The sequence below is a fragment of the Dermacentor albipictus genome, chromosome 7, assembly GCF_038994185.2.
Source record: "Dermacentor albipictus isolate Rhodes 1998 colony chromosome 7, USDA_Dalb.pri_finalv2, whole genome shotgun sequence".
NCBI classification, from domain to species: domain Eukaryota; kingdom Metazoa; phylum Arthropoda; class Arachnida; order Ixodida; family Ixodidae; genus Dermacentor; species Dermacentor albipictus.
Window position 1 is genome coordinate 34,785,831 of NC_091827.1, and position 15,336 is coordinate 34,801,166.

The 15,336-nt window shown below is 47.5% G+C and overlaps 2 protein-coding genes across 3 annotated transcripts in view; both read left to right on the forward strand.

The window, feature by feature from the left end:
* LOC139047813 (titin-like) overlaps window positions 1-14,254 on the forward strand; it is an 86,740-nt gene extending 72,486 nt beyond the window's left edge. The window contains exons 63-70 of the mRNA XM_070521947.1: window positions 472-569; window positions 1,128-1,218; window positions 1,345-1,544; window positions 1,978-2,070; window positions 3,347-3,556; window positions 4,256-4,483; window positions 5,619-5,677; window positions 11,970-14,254. Of these exons, the coding sequence (XP_070378048.1) occupies window positions 472-569; window positions 1,128-1,218; window positions 1,345-1,544; window positions 1,978-2,070; window positions 3,347-3,556; window positions 4,256-4,483; window positions 5,619-5,677; window positions 11,970-12,219 (1,229 nt within the window). The 3' untranslated portion in view covers window positions 12,220-14,254. The remainder of the gene's footprint in view (window positions 1-471; window positions 570-1,127; window positions 1,219-1,344; window positions 1,545-1,977; window positions 2,071-3,346; window positions 3,557-4,255; window positions 4,484-5,618; window positions 5,678-11,969) is intronic.
* Window positions 14,255-15,003: 749 nt separating this feature from the next.
* LOC139047794 (protein PALS1-like) overlaps window positions 15,004-15,336 on the forward strand; it is a 44,730-nt gene continuing 44,397 nt past the window's right edge. Inside the window, exon 1 of one of the 2 annotated variants that reach the window (XM_070521875.1) lies at window positions 15,004-15,218. In XM_070521875.1, the coding sequence (XP_070377976.1) occupies window positions 15,152-15,218 (67 nt within the window). In that variant the 5' untranslated portion in view covers window positions 15,004-15,151. The remainder of the gene's footprint in view (window positions 15,219-15,336) is intronic. The other variant, XM_070521874.1, reaches the window with a different exon arrangement.

The window sequence follows — 15,336 nt, forward strand, 5'->3', positions numbered from 1 at the left end:
CAGGCCCCGAAACCTTAGGCTTTAATCCTCTTATTTTTGTTCAGTTTGGCTAGTGTTTGTTTCATTTCACCGTTTCACCAAACTATAGTCTGCAGATCTCCCAGCGAAATTCAGGAGAGCTTTAGTGTGCCCTTTGGGACAACCGTAGGGACAGTCCAATAAAGGCCAACTTCAAGAGAAAATGCTACACAAAATGCTTGCATCGAAAGCCACCTAGACTGCATAAAAAGCAGATAACACGATAACGGCAACAGTTTGGTGAAAGCAGCCACCGGCAAAAAAGTAAAATGATGGAACTTGGCGGTATTCGCTGTGGCATTATTACTGTTATTTCTCAAACCACACTAAATTGTAATGCAAGAACATGAACAACAGTTTCAAAAACACAGGCACAGAAGGACAAAGTGCGGTTAGCATGGACTAACTAGTCCTGTTTATTGCTTTACTAACCGGACTTCTTTTGTCCTGTAGGCGCCGTTTCCCCACCAATCATTCCTTCTGTTGCTGGCGAGCCAAGCGAAGCTGAGCCAGATAAGCTTCCCATCGCTGGAGCCGCCTCGCAGAACCTCGTGAGTAACCATCAACGATTTCATTGAGGAACAAGTGTGTCATGCAGAAAGAGAGTGGCTTAAGTTGTTTGGATATCATTGTGTGTGCTCCTGTTTTGCATATTGTACTTTTAGGCATTCCTGAAAACTTAGATGGTTAACCATGTTGTTTAAGCTCCACAAAAGTTGCTGGGAAGCATTCGCAAACACTGAATTCTGCATTGGCTGTTGAAATATTTCTTGCCAATCATGATGAACATTTCTTTTTCTGGCAAGTTTGAAATCAAGTGGATCATTTGTCATCAGCAGCAACCTAATTGAGTCCATTGGGCCCAATTTATTGAAATGGTATCTTCCTTAACTAGCCATGTGGTGACCAGTAAATCAAGGCTTTAATACTGCTTTCGTTATCTTAATATATCAGAGTTCTTCCAGAGCTAAAGGGTTTCTGGAAAGTATGGAACGCCTTGAAATTGATTCAGACTTTTGTACAGTCTTGTAGTTGTGAAACGTCTCAAGTAGCTAAACGTGCAGTGTCGTACAAGGTAAAGCTCTCAACGGGGCATTTTCTTTTTGCAGCACCAAGTTGTAAATGTGCTTGTCAGCAACATCAGCAACGTTCAACGTCTCAGACGTATGCGAAGCTCGTCCGAGAGCAGCGAAGCTGACGGTACGTATGCCAAACATTTTTTTTTTTTAACTTGAGCATCTTATTTTTAGCAATGGTACAGACCGATTTAACTTTCACCTCTCTCCCTTCCCCGTACACTCCCTTTTTTTTCTTTTTGTGGTCTAGATGAGTTGACTGATTTGCTGGAAACTGTGGCACCCGAGAAAGCCCTTGAACAAGAACAAGAACAACAGCCCGATGTTTCAAGCGTGGAAGAGGCACTGTCACGTCTGGAGCAATGGCTGGCAACGGTGCCCGACCAGTTTGGACCGGACAAGATCCCGGAAGACCTCGAAGAACTGACTGCACTTGTTAACTCTCACAGTGTAAGTATTGCTTGTATTCATTTTTATTTGTTTATTTTTCATCGAATTGATCTCTGTTTTCTGGTGTCCATTTCACAAAGGCTGTGTTCCTGTGCCTTTGAAAGTGGCTGAACACAACTTTTTTATCTATAATAAAAAAATGAAGCTAGTGCCACCCCCTACCCACCCTTCCTCTCTAAAGGTGAGGGATAATACACTTAACGTTGGGGTAGCGGGGAGTGTACTGTTAGTGTGTGCACCAAAATTCAAATGCCAGCCATGAAATTTTTTGAGCCAGGAAAAAAGAAGAAACTGCATATTTCAAACAATCACTGGTGGCTTGCATTAATTTTCATTTGTTAGGGCACTTGCTCTAAGTTTTATAGTCCCCTTGGTTCTTTGCTAATCTCTGCAGCCTTTCAAACAATGGCACTGATTTATTTTGTTCTTCTAGGACTTCCTTGACCAGAGCCGTAGGTACAAGCTCCTCCTGGACTGGCTTCAAGCACAGAGGATCAGAGATTCTCATCTACAGAAGAGGCTCAAGGTACGAACTCACTTCTGAAGCTATGTCATGCAGTTAAACCTCTAACAACGTGAAGTCGGCTCCGACATGAAAGTACTTTTGTTACATTTGACACTCCTCATAAGTGCATATTTGTTACATGCTGATATCGACATGGAACATTTCGTATCCACTTCATTACATGCAGTCATGCATTATACACGTGCTCGCTATATTGAGGTTCGACTGCTCATTACTGTGCCAGCATGCCATTTTATAGCACAAAGCTGCTTGATTGGCTGACCGATGCCTGCAGTGCTTGCCTTGCACATATAATGTGGGAATCGCTATGACCTTACTGTGATTACCCCAACTTGCTCACAGCGCATTGTTAAAACATAGCTGTGTAGCTTTTAGCTCGGCAGATGACCAAGAATTGACGAACTTACCTTATAGAATAAAACCTAATCTATCTTTATATAGTGGTGGCCTACTGCATTAAGATCGTGATGAGACACAAACACAGGCAATCTAGCCTTGTGTTGTCCGTAACATACCTTCGAGAGTGATTTCTTGATTAGGCCAAATGGAGTGAAAGTGAAGAACTGCTATTCCTGTAGTAACGCACACACATCTGCAGTAGTTGTATCAGCAAAGGCAGCACCACATAAGTAATTGTAGAAGCAGTCCTCGCAGTACTTTGCCAGGGTGTTTTAGGCATTGAGTCAAATTTATTATTCTACCACTTATTATGCAACTATTCCACTAAACCGCAGTTTTACTCCAGCAAATTTTCACGTCATAAATTTATAATGTTGTTGTTTACTTGGCATTCAAGCTCATCTGGAATTCGATGCATGCTTGAAAGAAGAAAAGAAGGCTGAAATTTATTCCTAGAGGTCCATTTATTTCCCTTGCTTTTACTCACATTTTTTTCTGTGACAAATTTTATGAGCAAGGCTGAAGCACCAAATGGAAGGCTTACTATGTTTGTAGTGCACTTGCTAATTTGGTCATTTCAGAGTGTTCCACCAGTCCGCTAAGCAAGAAAGTAACAAAGGGTGACTAAGCAACTAAAGCAGCAATGAAACTTTGTGGGAATAAGTGGGCTGGCGTAGCGTCAAGAAAGAGCCTGATCATCATTACAAGACCATGCTTACTGCCCCACCCTCGGTTTGAATGGTCTCTTTCAGCACCTCCAGAGCACTCTGAAACAACCAATGAAAGAGGAGGCAACAGACACATCGTACAGCAACACTTCACTTTTCCGTCAGCTCCGGCTTCACTAATGTCACACGTGTCACATCTGGTTTCGCAGGCCGCCGCTGTACAGTGGGACACGGTGTGCCAGAATGCATGGAACTACCAGGAGCGTCTGCGCTGGGCATTGCTGCGCTGTCCGCACTACAACAGCGCCCTTCAGCAGCTGGCGCTATGGATGATTGCTACCAGGAAATGGCTCAAGGGTCGGGAGAAGGATGCCAACCTGCCACCACGGCTCCTGGTTGCCCGCTACCGCCAGATCCTGGTTAGTGGTTGTGCCATCCCTTAACCTCTTCCAGCTGTCAGTGTTTGCAACCATCAAAAGTGCCGTGGAGATTGAAGTCAAGCTCGGTTAATGTAACGAAGTGGTGAAGTGTTCATTGGAACACCCTTTAATCAACCCAGAGCGCTATTAACAAAGAAATATAGTGGGCATCGGAAAACATGTCCTTGGAGTGTCTTTGACAGTGGTCCGTGACCTTACTATTGGATACCAGTACTTTCACCTAATTCTATAATGTGCTGTGAAACTCTGCACCATCAGTGTGCTAGTATGGATGTCTTGCCACTTCTGAGATACGACACAGCTGAGGATGAGCTTCTATCATATGGAGGCACTAAGTACAAATTTCAAAAGGCTGTGTTGCTTTTGACATTCAACAGTGACCAGTACCTTTAAGTTCCTTTTACATGGCCAGAAGGTGATACTGTTTTATTCCTTTTCAAACTTGTTCAGTTCCTACAGTTACAGTTTGTGGCATTGTTGTTCATGCTGACGTTCCCTCAGCTTCACATCTTAATTTTCAAAACTGCCCTTTGATTTTCATCTAAGGAGGCACCCAAAGCCATCCCATTACTCTAGTATGTGGTTGAATCTTCAGCTGAACCATTTTTTTTTTTGTTTGGCATGTTATCAGTTTGTAGCCGACGGCTTTCAACCAAACCCTTTCTTGCGGTTTTTCAGGTGCTGCAAGACCAGTTGCACCGATTCCTGCCGCGGCTAAAGGCGCTGAACACCATCCAAGAGTCCACGCCCACGTGCGAGGGTGACTCCGATGCCGAGCAGTCCCGCGAGCACAAGAAGACCAAGGAGGCGAGCGAAGTGCTTGCCCTTTTGCAGTCCCTGTTGGCACTGTGTGTAATCCGAGCCAACGCCCTTCGCAAGGACCTGCTCCAGTCCGACCTAATACCGGTGAGAAACCACTGTACCCATCTTCTTGACTTTTCTAGACAGTCACCCCATCGTGCCACCCACTGTGTTGGCTTTGGTGCTCGGCTCATTACCACAAGGTTGCCAGTTCAGTGCCCAGTCGTGGTGGCCGCATTTCATTGAGGGCGAAATGCAAGAATACTTGTGTAGTTATATTTAGATACATGTTAAAGGACATCAGGAGGTCAACATGAATCTGGAGCATGTCGGCTACCGTATCCCTCATAGCCCCTGTGCTACTTTGGGATGTTCAACCAGATGAACCAATCGACAAACTCTCTCGTGTCTGCAGAAATGGTTGTCCCTGCAGACCTATACCTCCTTTTTAATTTATGCGATATGTCATGCAACACGATGTCATCTAGGAAGGCCTACAGCCCATGGATTCCAAAGTATGATTCAGGCAATGCTTTGGCCTGGTTCATTTCGCCAAAGCTTGGCTCGTTGTGGGCATAGACTTCGATGTCATCTATAAGGTGTGGTGGACACACTGAGCAGAGAGTGCAGATGTGTGCAGAGTTAACCAGCTTGCCCTTTCCAACGTTCTGGAACACTTCCAATGCGCTTAAGATAAAAGTGGTTCGATAATATACTGCTCTCCTAGCTCTTATTGAAAATGAAGTCCATGTTGTTCACATCACGTGTAAAGCCCCTGAATTGTGTTTATGTGACACTTTAGGTCTCAGTTGTGTTTGTGTGTTGCATTGCTAAGCTGGCATTTATCCGCACAAATAGTGCTGCATTTTTTTACCCAATCAAAAGTCTATGCAGCAAGAGTTGAAAAAACTTAAGTGGTCAGAATTAGTCCAGCACCCTCCACTGTGATGTCCATAATATACTGCAGTACAGCTCCGAAGCATTTAATAAGTGAGAGCTGAATCTATGCAGTCTCTCTAGTGTGTCCAGCATGATTTATATGAACCACATGAGTTCTGCAAGTCAATGTTGAAATGTGGTTAAGTGTTAAATTTTGGGTGCTTTTTGTGCTTTCCTGTGGAGTTGCTAATTGCAGATAGGATTTAATTTTAGGGGAAGGGTAGTCATACAGAAAGCTGCAGTTGACCAATTGTGACAACAACCATACGGTATTTTTAAAAATATGTTCTCTCTTTTCCAGCATGATCCGAGCCTTGAAGAAGAGATAATTCCATTCACTATGGAAGCCCAGCAGTCAAGGTAAGCAACATGTCACAACTTCCTAGTGCCAATGTATGTTGAATAAAATAATGCGATTTTTGTGAGATACTTGTGGGGTCCTGGCTCACCAGCTCTAGGAATGAGAAATTCTCTAGTCAAAACCCATTAAAAAAATCTTAGCTTTTGTAGTTCCTTGCAGTTTCATTAATTGTTAGCCATATATTTATTAAGAATGCAGTGGCAAGTACACCTCTGCCCAACTCAAATATACTTTGTATAGATGCGCTTGGCAGTCACGTTGGCTCATTTCCGTGACGTCATGGTGGGTGCAAACTTCTTTCAATATCAGCATCACTTGGGAACTTGGATGGTCTCACGATGTTTCAATGCATGCTATGCACAGCAAAGTAGGGTCAGTACCGTGTGTTTACCTAAGACACTCATACTTACGAACTGAATAAATGGGTTAATGTTTTTAAAACGTAAGTGACATTGGTAAAAGATATATCTGTCGTGCTACAGTGGTGCTTCTACAGCACCAGAAAAGCCACTCTTACCACAAGAGGATTATCTGTAAGCCAGAAAAGATGCAGAAGCAACTGACAGGTAACCTCGAAGTTCCCACGTCCAGTGATAGTGACGTCATTGATTTTGACTATGTGTCTGCTCAGGCCTAGTTAATTGCCAGTAAAGATGGACTGCACTGCATCCTAAAGCAGCCAAAGACCAAACTTAGCAAGTTTTATGAACATTACTGCCACAGCGACTCAAATATGAAAAAAAAAGAAAGAAAGGAAATAAATTTGTGACATTGCACTGTACCAACTCCGAGATTTTTGCCCAAAATTCTAAAAATTAAAGTTTAGCCTTCATTTTCTTTTCTAGTTATGAACCTCTTACTAGAAATTAACGAAAATAGAGTTTCTAAAGAACACTTTGTCAACCTAGTTGCATTTAGTTTTTGTCTTTAGCGTCACAAGAGTACGCCGCTGACCTTTCCAGACAGCACCGTGTTGCACTGGCAAGTGCCAGGGGCTCTGTGGCTTGGGAGATAACGCACTGTTGGGCTGCTGAGCACGAGTTCGCATGTTCAATTCCCGGTCGTGTTCGGATGGGGGCTGCATGCAATTGCATGCTGGTGCACATTTGCATTTAAAGAAACACGAAAGGTAAACATTAGGTTATGCGCTTTCTAAGTGACGATTCTGCAACCGCAGTAGGAAAAAGCTTTACTCTTTCTCTGAGAGGAGGCTCCCTAAGCCAGAAAAGTCACAAAGGCGAAAGACCAGTGGCGACGCCACCTTGAAAGTTGACGTATAGTATACGTGACGTGTTACACTATACGTCAGCTACTATACTATAGCTACTACTATACTATGCGAAGACGGGAAGTATAGGCACTCTGAGATTGCCAGCACTCTTTTTCTGTGCTTTAAAGGCCTATATAGGCCATCAATTGGCGCAAAAGAATGCAGCGCAAGACCAAGCAATTTCTAGGTTCTCGGGTACATACGCAAGCTGCCAGCTGCGTCTCCAAATCAAAACTCTCTCTCAAGCCCTGCTTATAGTTTCAAACTTCCACTTGCCGGACGGAACCTTAATCGGATCCAGATCCCTCGCTCGACTACATACTGTGTTGCGGCTAACAACATAAAGCGCGCGCATGCCGCTATTCCCGCGCGTTAAAAGACCGGGCAGAGTCGCACGAACAAGCCACAATATTCGCTGCAGAACGGGAAAAATCGTGGGGGAATCGAAGCTTTTGTGTATGTACAGTCGCGGACAGAATAAAATGGACCACGGGATCTCCGAAAACGTTCGATTCCCGAGCAGCCTGTAGCAGTAACCAGTAAAACTGCCCACGACAACGTTTCTAGCATATTCTAGTCGAGGTCCAAAATGCAAATACTAAATTGCTTTGTGGGGTTGCGGAGATATTCAGCTTTTTCTTGGATTTGATGGTCCATATTCCGCGACTGTACGTCACATATAACGCTATACGCTACGCGTCCGGACCCACGCACGCACGCACGCGCGCGCGCGTCTTTGTGTCGTCTCGTTCCCGCGCATATTTTTGGCGCGCGCGCATCGAAACGGAGAAGAACGAAAAACAGAAAAAAAAGAAGAAAAAAACAACAACGATTGAACGGGCGAGAAAATTGCGCGAGGACGGAAACACCGGGAGACCGTCGCTCGCGGCGGCGGAGGCGGCCCTCCCGCGGTGTGCGTCGCGTAGAGTGTACACGCGGTCGCTGGTGCGTGTCTGTCGACGTCGCTTCCTTTGTGTCGCGCCCCGAGGAGAATGCGGATATGCGACGGTGATTGCCGAGCGCGCGCGCGCGCCGCTTTGCCGCAGAGCACCGTGCCAGCGGCGACAGACGGGATCGCAGCGCGACAAAAGAGAGGGAGTGGAAGGGAGGAGGAGGGCACTATGCCTTCGGTCATGTCCGGCCCGCGCCACGCGACGCGACAAAAGAAAGAAATTGGGAACATTGGTTGCGCTTACTAGACAATCACAAGAAAGAAGACAGGACAGGCGCAAACTAACAACTGAGGTTTATCCGAGAAAAAACACTTATATATCGCACAATGCCAGCGCGGGCGCTTCAGGGTATCAGCAGCATAATCAGAAAAAACCAATGGCGTGGCTTACCTAAACATACTATCTAAGAAACGTGCCTCCCTATTGTAGAGCATGACCGATGTGTCACTGATGCATGCTTGTCCCTTCTTTTTTATGTAATATGATTCAAGAAGTTCTCGTGCTTTGTCACTATGGGACTTGCGCAGGATCTTAACTTGTTCCCAATTACAATGAACCAACTTGCCCAACAACGCATCCTGCTCAAAAGAAAGAAAGAGTGGGAAGGAGGAGGGCACCGTGCCGTCGGTCATGTCGGACCCGCAACAGTTTCCGTATAATTAACGTACGCGCCATGCTTTGTGGGTCAAATACGTGCATATATAGCGTATGTGCGGAGGCATACCGGCCGTACAGGTGTGCCTGGCAGTTTGGAAAAGCAGTCGCAGCTTGACCGTACGCAAAAGACTGTGTGACGTTTTAATTGTGCATACCTGGCCCGGATCTTCGGTGAAAAGCTTGCGAATTTGGGCTCGTTCTACAGCTTTTACGAAAGGTTACGTCGAGTTTGATGAAAAACCAATTCCGTTCTCGACAAAAATGTGGTGGCTTGCTCGGTCTCCGACCCTATATATGCTTTCGAAAGTCTTCCGATGGTGAAAGGACGCCAGATGTGGTGGGTATGGGTTTGCTTCGAGCTGGAGCAAGGCGAAATCGGCCACAGCATATTCGCCGCGAAAGTTGCCGAGATCTGTGTTGCTTGTCAGTCTTCGCTGTTCCGAGTTTGTTGCTGCTTGTGCGCCGAGTCTAATGAAGTGCGCAAGCAACCCACACAAGGCGTGCGCTTTAGGTATAGCCCTAAAATGACGTGCCGTCCTCTCCCGTCGGTGTCATGCCTGCCGGATTTCTTTTTTTTTTTTTTTACGAACCTTAACTTTCACATATTGGCAGGTGTGCACCTGGTGCAATTCAGTGTACGTACAACTGGACGTACCAACGACCGCAGCCATACAAGTTTCCGGTAGGAAAAAGAAGTATCCGTCATACGTGAAGCTACACACTAAAATAAGTTTACACTCTTTGGGGTGTATATCTGCCACACAACCATAATCGTCATCTGCCTTGCTTGCATTTCTTTTCTCGAAAATGCCGCACCCACCCGCCGTGGTTGCTCAGTGGCTATGGTGTTGGGCTGCTGAGCACGAGGTCGCGGGATCGAATCCCGGCCACGGCGGCCGCATTTCGATGGGGGCGAAATGCGAAAACACCCGTGTGCTTAGATTTAGGTGCACGTTAAAGAACCCCAGGTGGTCGAAATTTCCGGAGTCCTCCACTACGGCGTGCCTCATAATCAGAAAGTGGTTTTGGCACGTAAAACCCCAATTATTATTATTATTATTAAAATGCCGCGCCCGCTATACTTTCCTGTCGGCAATGCTATGTCATGCTGATAACCCGCATGTCGTTCGTTACTGGGAATTGCCGGGCTCGCAGCGTTGAAGAAAGGAAATGCGGGCAAGACAGACGACGTTGTGACAAGATACAACCCAAAGGGTGTAAACTTGGAGTGTACAAAGGAAACCCGTACGGGCTTAAATAAAGTTCCGCTGTTGAAAACTCGATCCTTGTGCTTCGTGCTCCCCTCGTGTGGATATGGTGTTATTTCTCTTTCATGAAACTTCCCCTGACTTGCGCATTTCCTGAGAAACAGTGTCCCATGGACTCCAGCAGCTCGAGGCCGCCATCTCCGAGGCGCGTCGCACGTCATATCGGACGTCATATCGGACGTCATAACCGTCCGGCAGAGCGAAATGTGGCTGCTTCGACTGTTAGAACCTGACGGAGCATGTAGGAAGTTTGACGGATGCGCTTGTTGAATACTGTTGAGAACTTGCTGGTTACATGTACCTGTTTGACACTTGTTACGAAACGCCGAAAAACCCGACGGGAGCAGAAGCGCTGGTGGCAACATTTTTGAGGATTGTTGAACCGCAAAGCGCCAGGAATAGGAGGATTGTTTTTCTTTCTTCGCGTTTTTTCTTGTCCGAGTATTATGGTGGCTGTACCGTAGCGTTATCGCGTTAATAATTTTGTGCCCTTTGCTTGATCTCGGCACCACCTGCAGCGCCACTGTTGCTGCTGTTCGCTTCTACGTCTCCGTAAATTGCGATTAGTGGCAAGAAGAACGAACTCAACAACTGAACACATTCAGTTATTGAAGCCCAACGCCCAGTCCGCCTGCATTTACCCGAATACAGAGCAAGCTAAGGTTCTCTAGTTTTAGCGTGTCCCGTATTCCGCTAAACGCTGGCAGATAGGGTGGAATAGCGGGTGAGCGGGGGTGCAAACGTGAGTAACCTGCACGGTACATCCTGCTGGTAGTGCTCAGCTCAACCAGACAAACACACCCTTCACGTTTGCGCCTCCGCTCATCTGATAAAACGCCCGATGCAATACCGGACGTGCCGAAACTCGTATTAGTAGAGACTTTTAGCTTGTACGCTATTCCGGTAAACGGGAGCGGTTTGGGCGGATTACCGGATGGTCGGGTCGTAAACGTGAGCGGTGAAGCCGCCTGGTGTTGTAGAGCTCAACCAGACAAACGCATAGCTAAAGCTGCAGTAACTCACCATATCCTGCTTCGCCACTCGTGCAAATTTTTAGCAGCGGCGTAATTGTGAACACGATTACGCCACTGTCGAAAATTTACCCCAGCAGCTAAGCAGAATAAAGTAATTAGCTCTGTGTTTGTGTGGTTGAGCTTTGCGCCACCAGCTGGCGCCACCAATCGGGCCGCTCACCTTGACGCCCCCGCTAAACCGGAAAACCGCCCGCGCTTGCCCGAGTACCGGACACGCTAAAAGTCTCTAATGAAATACAAAAGGATAGACAGTTGGGCGAGTTGGTACGGTAACATGATTTTGGCTTCTAGCGCGAAGTGAAACACGGACACAGAAAGGAGCAGACAGGACGAGCGCTCGTCCTGTCTGCTCCTTTCTGTGTCCGTGTTTCACTTCGCGCTAGAAGCCAAAAAGTCTCTAATGACTTTTAGCGTGTCCGCTATTCCGGCAAACGGGGGTGGCCGGAGCGGTGCAGCCGCCTGGTGGCTTAGAGCTCAGCCAGACAAAAACAGAGCTAAAATTGCAGTAAGCTACTATATTCTGCTTCCCTGCTGGTGCAAATTGTGGCGGCGTAATTGTGAACACGATTACGTCGCTTTAGAAAATTCACACGAGCAGATAAGAATATAAGCAATAAACTTTGTGGTCATATGGTTGAGCTTTGCACCACCAGCTGGCGCCACCAATCTGGCCGCTCACTTTTACGCCCCTGCTGATCCGGCAAACCGCCCCGCTTGCCGGAATACCGGAGGCACTAAAATTCTCTATTATTGCCTGTGACCAATTCCCTCAGTGCGGAGTAGCCAATCGGACGGCTAATCGGGTTAACCTCTCTCTGGCTTCCATCTCTCTCTCTCTCTCTCTCTTGCTGACCAACCACTTTCTGCTTTGATGCTTCTGTTAAGACGACGTAATAGTTTACATGCAGCCTTTTTTTTTTCTTTAAAGAGAAGGCCAACTTCACAAGAAGATGCACAGCGCGTTGTGGTTGGACAAAACGTCACGAGGTGTCGCTACAAGCGCTTTCCGTATAAATTTCCGCAAAGTGCAGTGCGGTTACGGAAAGACTATCCGATCTTTGGAAAAGTGCACTGCATGACGCGTATACCTCTCTTACTTTTCATCGCAGCGCCGCGGCCGAGCCGCTGTTCCTGGCCGAGCTGGACGACGACCACGGGTCGGCGCGCCCCTGGTCGTCTCTGTTCTGGGGCCGCGTGGCGCGCACCGCGCTGCCCATCCAGCTGCTCCTTCTCGTACTGCTGGGCGCGGCCAGCCTGCTCCCCATGTCCGAGCAGGACTTCAGCTGCGTGCTGACCAACAACTTCGCCCGCTCGCTGGATCCCATGCTGCGGTACCCGCAGGGACCGCCGCCCATCTGAGAGAGTCGCCCCGATCGTGTCATCGAACGACGCGCGTCCGCCATCTTGTCTGTGCGCGACGGACTGATTCATTGTGTCTATAGTGTATGTGTGCGGTGTGCTTAAGAGGGGGAAAAAGATGGAATGCGTTGGCTCGAGTATTGAACTCACATCCGGTGAGTTGGGTGGTAGAAAAGAAACAAAGCGTTTGTCAATAGCGCGGGTCATTTCGATTCCCTGTGCTGCGCTTGTTTGGGGAGTTTTTAGTGAAACGGACCAAACTGACAAGAACTTTTTTGCAACAATCGACGCTCAAAAAAATTGTGGCTGCTATATTCTTCTCTTACCCGCCGCCGTGGCTCGGTGGCTGTGGTGCGTTGCGCTACTGAGCACGAGGTCGGGGGTTCGGTTACCAGCCATGGTGACCGCGTTCCAATGGAGGCGGATTTTTTTTCTCTCTCTCTCTTGAATCCACAGGACGGTGTACTTGGCGGAACGGGCTGCTATAAGCAATTTTTTTCTTGGCCGGAAAAAAAATTGGTGTTCGCAGCCATTGTAACGCTAAGTCGCATCGGGAAGTTGGTTTTAATTTTTGTGTTTCTTTAATTAGGTTAGTTCAAATTGGGGATAATTTTTTTTTATTAAAGCCGCGCCTCAACCGACGTCACCACCGCCACGTTTTTTTAAAAATTATTTCGCACACCGCGCACGCCGAGAATAACGCTTACCATTACTCGACTTTGTACGGTGCGATACATTAGGGAGTTTTAGAAGACCGTGAATACAGTGCTGCTATTCGTTGCTGGTACGGACGCGGAGTTTATACGAATACGTAGACGGCTCGAAGCTGTGGTCTATCGCGCGTTCTTATACCAGCTCCTAGCCCTTGCAGAAAGCCGCACTGTGAGCGGATTTCGATCCGGTTCGCAAAAACTCCCTATATCGTCATTCGCCCATTACATTTATGCCTTCTGATACGCTGTGATACGATAGCAAATGGGAGAAAAATCGTTTATCGCCCCGGTGTGATGTGATAGCGCTGCGGTAGCTGGTGCCTTTTATAAGAGTAGCTATACATGTTTCATAGGCTTCCTTTCTTATGGTTGCGTTTTCCCGCAGTGTCCTCTCTATACCTTAATTATCTTTTGTAGTAAACGTGCGAGAGCTGCTTGCGTCGTCCTCGTCACGGCATAGTCATCTTCGTTGACGTGTATCCTTGAAGCTTTGGCAACGTTTTTTAAGCCTTAACCACGGACTCCGGGATCGTGAGCACGCTACGATCTCGGAAGCCATGCTTAAACAAAGCGGTATAGCGCTTAAGACAATTGTCGCAGCTACGAATGGTTACTAAGCTCCTCCGCTTCTAACGACTCCGCTTTTTCGACTGCTATTTTTTCGACATTTTCGCGCGACAAAGCCCTATCGTGTCCCAGGGTAACGAATTATTACTTTTTTTGTTTTGTTTATATGAGCTCTTTGTATAATAGCAACTTCGACTCGCAAAAACCAGGGGTGGACTTTCGTCATAATAATTCATTCTACGCCAGCGATTAAAGTCCGCCGGTGTGTATGTGTGTTCAGAAGATATATAGGATGTTGTACTTATAACTATGTAGCCAAACATTTTATCTGCATTTCATTTCGGTGACCTGTGAATTGTGTAACTCTAGATATGCAGGTTGTTGTGTGATCACCTGTGTTGACAATCGCCGAGATATAAAAGCGGTGGAGTTTGATCAAAAGAAGCGAAACTCGGAATATTAATGCAAATACGTGCTGTGTTGTTAGTTTGCTTGTTTCTCAAATCGGAACGGCAATGTCATTGAGTGTGCTTTGACGACGAGAAAAATTTACTGTTGTAGTTTGTTTTGCTCTTCGAAAGCGTTGTCGCTAGTAGTACATTTACGTGTCGTTTGTTTGTTTTAGTACATCTATCGATATACCCTGGGTGCAGCTGAAGCGAAAAGTGTCAAAATGTGTTCCCTCGCCCTTCTGGTGCTTGTTGAGCGTCGTTGAATGCCTGTACAGAGAGCGAATAAAGTGTCTGTGCCTTTTACATCTCGCGTTCTTTCGTCTACACGCGTTATCAGTACAGATACTTGTTATCAGTACAGATAGCGCCGCTTGTGCACACTGAGCACGGCTCAGCACTGACGCACTTCTGGTCAGACCGTTGAGAGGTGAGCCGATCGGAGCGCCGCCATTAATGCAAATTCAGCGCAACGCTGTGAAAGGCCGGGTGGTGATTACCGACCGGGTGCTTTGGCGAATGAATGTTAACAAGTGTGCAGGTGAGCATGGTGATTTGGGCAAAAAGAAACACGCTTTACCTTAGAAAAAGAATCGGACGACTTCAACTTTTGGCGATCAGCCTAATACCGTCAAACCGGCAGACGACTTGGGACTTGCGCATACCGCGGGACAAGCAGACGACAACAGCTTCTGCAAGCCATGTGCGCAGAAAGCTTTTCCAGAAACCGCATATGACGCGGCAATTCCAGCGTCGGCAAGCAACGCGCAGAGTGGATAGATCACCGGCTATCGTCCCAACCTTTGTCTACGACTTCTGACACAAAAAAAATAACTTGTAACACCACGGGGAAGCTACCGTCTCGTTGCTCCATTTATCGCGCGTACAAAGGACACCACAGCAGAGGCGCGCGCTTTGGATCGACCGAAGGACGCGGCTACAACGCGCTCCGGCCGCTCGCTCGCGAATCCATTGACCGTCGGCCCTGCGCGTTGTTCGCACCTCCGACGCGAGAGGTCGCGAGCGTCGCGGCGCGCGCGCATGCGCAGTCGGCCGAGGGGGCGCGGCGGCGGCTTAGCGGTCGCCAAGGAGAGAAGAGAAGCCACCGCGCTAGGCCTAACACGCGGGCGATGCTGCTCGCCGCGGCGGCGTCGCCCCGTCCAGGCCCGCTCGCGCTGTTCTCCTAGCGGCGGCGCACCGACCATGGTGGACCTCGGCGGATACGTCATCGTGATCGTGGAGACCACCGACCGCCGCATACGGCTATACGGTACGTGTGCAAGGAGGCCGACAGCGTTCCACTCGATAGTCGGCACGTCGCAGTCTTCTTTTTTCTCCCTCTCTTTTGCACGCACTGCACACCACGACGACGTCAATACGAGGGTTTT